The following is a 5,925-nucleotide window of genomic DNA, read 5'->3' on the forward strand; positions in this document are numbered from 1 at the left end:
TCGCACGCGCCGGGCTGCGGAGACGCTCCGGGCAGCCGGGACTCGGGCCTCGCGACTCGACTCGCTGGAGCTCTTGGGCTGCTGTGGTGGGCTGTGTCCGTCGGCCGCGCCGTCCGCACTGCGCCCTCGCCGGCTCGCTCCGCCTGAATTCAGGTGGGAAGCAGGAAAACTAGGCGAGAGACGCAACAGGTCCGGTGCTCCGCGGCCGGGGCGAGCGGCGACCCCCCTCTTCACGCCTCGCCCGGGGCCCCCCCGGACCCTGCCCCGCCGCTCTCGGAAGGTGTCTGAGCTCGGGGGAGCGCGAGGGCCAGCCTTTCACGCCCCTGCCACCCAGTCCCCGGGCCGCCTCCCCGCAGCCGGGACGAGGCGAGACAGCCTGCGGAGGGTGGTCCACGAAACCGGGGGTCTCCCTCCTCGCGCCGCCAACTAGTTGCGCAGCCACAGTGACTGAACTTTGGAGGAGCCATCCTTTTTTCTTGCTTAAAAAAAGAGAACAGAAAAAAGTGGCAGAGGGTGGGAGACGCAGCCGAGGCGGCCGACCCACCCCTCCACCACGATGCTGGTGAAGAAGCACGCAGGGAAAGGAGGCAGCCGCGAGCCGAGCCCCCTGGACCGGAGCCCCGCGGCGCAGCGATGTGCCCGGACCTGGCCCCCGGGTGCTACCCTGGCGGCCCTCCTGTCAGTGGTGGCCGTGGGGTCCTGCCTGTACCTAGGGGTGAAGACCAACGATCTCCAGGCCAGGATCGCCGCCCTGGAATCCGCCAAAGGCGACCCTTCCTTCCGTCTGCTGCCAGATTCACTGGACCAGCTCAAGGCGATGGTGCAAGAGAAAGTGGAGGGACTTCTCGCTCAGGTGTGGAAGGCCGGGGTATTTTGCACGTGCATACCATCTCAAAAAGGCGTCATTCCGTGTGGCCTCTTCATGGGCCGTGCTAAGTGTGCTGTATGCGTGTAGGTGACGATCTACTCGCACGGTAGCATATATTTTTGTATGTGCACCACCGGTGCTATGGCCTCTCTGTATCACGTTCCCTCACTCTTCCGTCATGTTTGCATGCTAATCATATATGGAAATCTGGAAGGGTGGCCAGGACAGTGGGGTGGCACGTGATACATATATACATATACCGCTGTGTGTGTATATATATATATATAAATTTCCTGGGATCCCAGGAGATTCTTATCCAAATTTGCGGTGATTATTCCTTGGAGAGAGAACGTGTTGTTTTCTTCACACCTGTAACACCTTTAACAGCTGCGGCTAGGGCTGTAGGTGTTGCTAATCAATATATGAGAGGTAATCACTCTGGAATGAGAAATATTTCTATCTAGGTATGATTCAAAGAAAACAGTTCTGACGTTTCACGTTTCCATCTATAAATGTTTGAAAGGAAAAAAAATAGTAAAGACTGCAGTGCCGCGGTATTTATGGATGTCAGTTCTAGGAATTGGGAGTTGAAAGGAACCTGCAATCTATTTATTAAAACCAGGAGCACTTTAACCAGAGTTAAGGGGCTCACTGAAACTTGCTCTTCAAACAGATGGTCTTTGCTCCATTGCAATTACAAGCACAACGGGATAAAACAGTTCACCTGGTTCTATAAACTATTGGCTGTTTTAAAATCTTGCCCAGGAAAATAGTGGACTCAGAAGTGCAACATGTTAGTGCCAGGTTTTTGGATTGGCTGTCCCTGCTTGAGAGTGGGAGAAAGATGTTACACAACTGCCCAGCAGTCTTTTCCTATGTCCCTGGTCTTTTTCTTTTTCCAGTGCTTGAGCACTGTGACCTTTCGCCTAAAGTCTTACGTTCATATGGAGATATTAGTTATGCAGCCTCTGAAATGCTGAGGGCCAGAGATTTCCCCAAAGAGTCAATGTCTCGACATTGCCACTGCTGATTATAGCATAATAATTATTAATCTCCCCTCTTCTTCCACAGAAATCCTATGAACATATGGCTAAAATCAGAATCGCAAGAGACATACCCTCAGAATGCAACTGCCCAGCAGGTAAAGTGGAACTATTTAACAAGGTTTCCTCTGTAGCAGAACATTTTAGAACAAAGGTCCTGTGTCTGTCAGATCTACCTGTAATAATAGCGAAGAAAGAATGCAGACCCAGGTTGCTTTAATAAAATCAACATGTCTCCGTCAAAAGAATGGCAAATAAAGCCCCAAATATTATTGTAAGCCGAGGCGCAAGGTCAGATAGGAAAGTGAAGGAGATAGATAATCTCCAGGGAAAATAACAGCAAGATGATGTACAAAGATGATGTTCTTATAGATTCACAGATTGAAAAATAGTCTTCCATTTTATTGCATTATTTTAATATCTGTGGCGAAAAGGACTGTAGAACATGTGAGACTCTGAATTCTTTGGTGGCTGATGCTGCATTAGAACAGATTTCTATTTCCTTTCCTTTGGCATATGATTATATTAGAGGCCACCTTTTCTTCCTCTCCCACTCCCCTTTTGGCCTTAAGGTTCACTCTGCTATCTTATAGCTCAAGATGAGGATTTTGAAGAGGTTTGTTCTTGATCTTGACCTTTGGTTACAGAGTGTAGCATTCTCAGGGGAAAGCCTATAGATGCATATGTTTAGCCCTGGTCTGTTCAACTTTAAGGAATGACAGTAATGAAAGCATATTAGCGGAATGACGGAAAAGGGAGACATTAATGAGATAAAAGTCTCCGAGCAACCATTCCATTGTCATTCACAGACTTCTGAGGGTTCGTGGTCACCCTTGGAATTTTACCTTTGTACAGTGTCCAGCGACGTCAGTGGATACAAACCACAAAAAACTCTATCGAGTCTTGAGATGTTCATTTCAGATGGACTCTGTTGTTGCCTTTTGAACCTGTCTTTTAGTTTCTGGAATCATCACTCACTAAAAAGTGAGTCTCTTGGGTTTTTCTCCATATTCAGGCACATGAAACACAGATAGAGCTTTCTCGATATGGAAAGATACGTTCCTATAGTTTTATATATTCTGAGGTTCCTCCCCCTAAGTCCATGATGATTGGGTTTTGACCCAACTGAACCAGACACCATGTTTATTTAGAAAAATTTAATTGGATTTTTAACATCAGGTTGTACGTCATGAAAACATTAGCTATTTATGTTCTGCCGTGTTGTGGACAACATTGAAACCATATTTTAAAAACGACATCTTTTGACTGAGAAAACAGATGAGGGAGCTTCAAAAAAGTTCATGGAAAAGTGGAATGAAAAGATCATAAGAGTTTTCCATGAACTTTTTGAAGCCCCCTGGTATGGTAGGTAACAGATAACACGGTGGGTTACAATTGGACTGCGTCAATTCCCTTCTGAGTTGATTTAAGTTGGGAAAAACCTCAGAAATCAGAAATGCCCAGAAGGCTCTTTTTTAGAATAGGAATGAGTCCCAGCCCCCCCTCAACAGTCTGTGGGGGATGATTTAAATTCTTAGGACAGTTGCTGCAGGACTCCAGGGATCACACACTTTAGAGGTCAGCATGCTCTGTTTGCAGTATTCTCGCTAGGTGTGAGAGCCATAATTAGTATTGAGTGAAGGGGACTCTTGACAAAAGTAGACCGATGACAATCCCAGCAATGAGTTCTGTTTCCTGCCATGTAACAGCTTCATGGTGCTTAATGTAGGCTGCTTTTGAAGTCTAATTTGCAAGCTGGGAAACGAATAAAAAAGGGAAGTTACTAAATGTAGAGTTCATTTTATATCCTCCTAGCAGATCAATTGGAAACACTCTGAAGCACATTTCTTCCTACGTGTTACTTTAACGTTCCGGGTGCCTTCCTTGAGATTTTTTTTTTTTGGGTGAACTCTCACTAATGGCTGCTTTACTTCTTTGCCACCACTAGAGCTCCACATTACATCACTTCTTTCATGGGCTTTGCTTGGGAGGTTAGCATTTGAAGGCACACATTCCAATACACACACTCAAACCGGATGTTCGCTGAAAGATCGAAGTTTTAGACACACTCTTTGCTGTTGGTAAAATAATCAGACACCAACGAAATCCAAGCATTCTGTTGTGAGTTATAATTCCAGGAAATCTAGTCAGTGAGGTATTATTGCAGAAAATGAATGGGCTGGTCAAGAGGATGAGAAAGGAGGTCCAGAACGTTCCACCTTGTTTGGCTGGAACTCTGGTCTGCAGTGATAAAGAGTTGTCACCCAGACATCTGTTGGCGGGGCAGAGTGAGGCAAGTCTGTGACCTCAGCTCAGTTCCTGTGGACGGATGCCCACCTCTTGAAGTTGACACTCTTGTTGACAGCCTCTGCCACAGCCCTAAGGCCTGCTAGCAAATGATAGATGCAGTGTTGTTTGTGTTCACTTGAATCGTCTTTGATGGCACTCAGCTCCAGTGAGATTGATCCTGGTAGACTACAACTCAGTCCTAGAATCTGTGGAGTTTTTTTTTATCCCTCTGGAGACAAGAATGGCCCTTTTTAGGAGAGGGATGAGAAAGATGATTAATGACTTTGACCGCTAGGAGTGGTACAGCCTACTTTAGATGCACACTCTTGCTTAGTTGCCACAACTGGGAAAGTCCAGCACTTGTAATCTTATTTCACAGATGAGGAAATTGGGATCTTGGAGAAGAGAATAACTTAATATAGTAACTGCAAGGGCAAAACTCCTGCCCATGTGAGACCCAATCGAAGCCCTAAGTCTATGAAGAATAGAATGAGTATAAACTTTGGAGCAGGACTGGATAGACCGTTCTGGGTTAAAATCTTTTGCTGCCTCTAAAAAACAGTGTGACCTGGGTCAAACTAATGGACTTCTCTAGATTCCAGTTTTCTCATCAATAAAAAATGGCTGGTAATAGTTGCCTTGCAGGGAGATAATGGACCCAAACTGTGTGGTGTATTTGTAGCTCTTTATTTGATGGCAGCAATGACGATTCCTTGTGCTCTATCATATGTCACTCAACCCTAATCTGGGCCACCTGGAGATGAAGCATAACTTGTTCAAAACTCAGTGACTAGTTAACCCTCATGTTTGGTAAGGGACGGAGGAGCATCGAGAAAGAAGAAGGCCCTCAGCAAGAAGGATGGACACCGTGCGCAATGATCAGCTCAAAAATGCAAAATTGTGAGGATGACGCAGGACCGGGCAGTGCTCGCCATGTAGGGTCGCTGTGGGTGGGAGCTGACTCAATCGGACCTAACAACAACAACAACAATAGTTAATGGCAGGATTTTGAATGAAAATACAAGGCTCAATTGAACAAAAATTTCTGTAGATCATTCATGCAGATAATCAGACCATTTTCTAACTCTTGGTGTCTTAGTGAAAGTTGACTCTTTATAGATCTGTTTTTTAAAATAATCATTTTATTGGGGGCTCGTACAGCTCTTGTCACAATCCACAGATACATACATTGTGTCAAGCACATTTGTACATTTGTTGCCATCTTCATTCTCGATATATATTTATATTAGTGTCCTAAATTGCTTTTATGCTTTTAAATGCATCTTTTTAATTGTGGGAAAGATTTGTGGTCTTTTAGTTAAATAATGATTGAAGTAGCTAGGAACTGGACTTAGATAGGGGTATAGAGATTGGTTAGAACAGTGGTTCTCAACCTTCCTAATGCCGCTGCACTTTAATACAGTTCCTTGTGTTGTGATCACCCCCTAACAATAAAATTATTGTCGTTGCTACTTCATAACTGTAATTTTCCTAGTGTTATAAATCAGGTGACCTCTGTGAAAGGGTCCTTAGATTCCCCCAAAGGGGTCGCGACCCACAGGTTGAGAAACCCTGGTTTAAGAGGGTCTTTGCAGTTTCCAGCCAGATGTTTACAAAGATGTTTTACAAAAAGTAGTTGAACTACTTTGACTCACTTTCCTGTTTACTCTTAAAAAGTTTTTTGATATATAAGTTACAAAGTACTTATTTTAGGTGAGCCATTCA

The 5,925-nt window shown here is 45.0% G+C and overlaps 1 protein-coding gene across 8 annotated transcripts in view; it reads left to right on the plus strand.

Annotated features, from left to right (window-relative positions):
• Positions 1–268: 268 nt before the first annotated feature.
• The window catches only part of COL25A1 (collagen type XXV alpha 1 chain), a 580,731-nt gene continuing 575,074 nt past the window's right edge, over positions 269–5,925 (plus strand). For all 8 annotated transcript variants that reach the window (XM_045284160.1, XM_045284159.1, XM_045284163.1 and 5 more), the window contains exons 1-2: positions 269–853; positions 1,940–2,009. In XM_045284160.1, the coding sequence (XP_045140095.1) occupies positions 557–853; positions 1,940–2,009 (367 nt within the window). In that variant the 5' untranslated portion in view covers positions 269–556. The remainder of the gene's footprint in view (positions 854–1,939; positions 2,010–5,925) is intronic.

The sequence above is a fragment of the Echinops telfairi genome, unplaced genomic scaffold (genome assembly GCF_000313985.2).
Source record: "Echinops telfairi isolate 266 unplaced genomic scaffold, ASM31398v2 ScPeMD7_7468;HRSCAF=8506_0, whole genome shotgun sequence".
Lineage (NCBI taxonomy): Eukaryota > Metazoa > Chordata > Mammalia > Afrosoricida > Tenrecidae > Echinops > Echinops telfairi.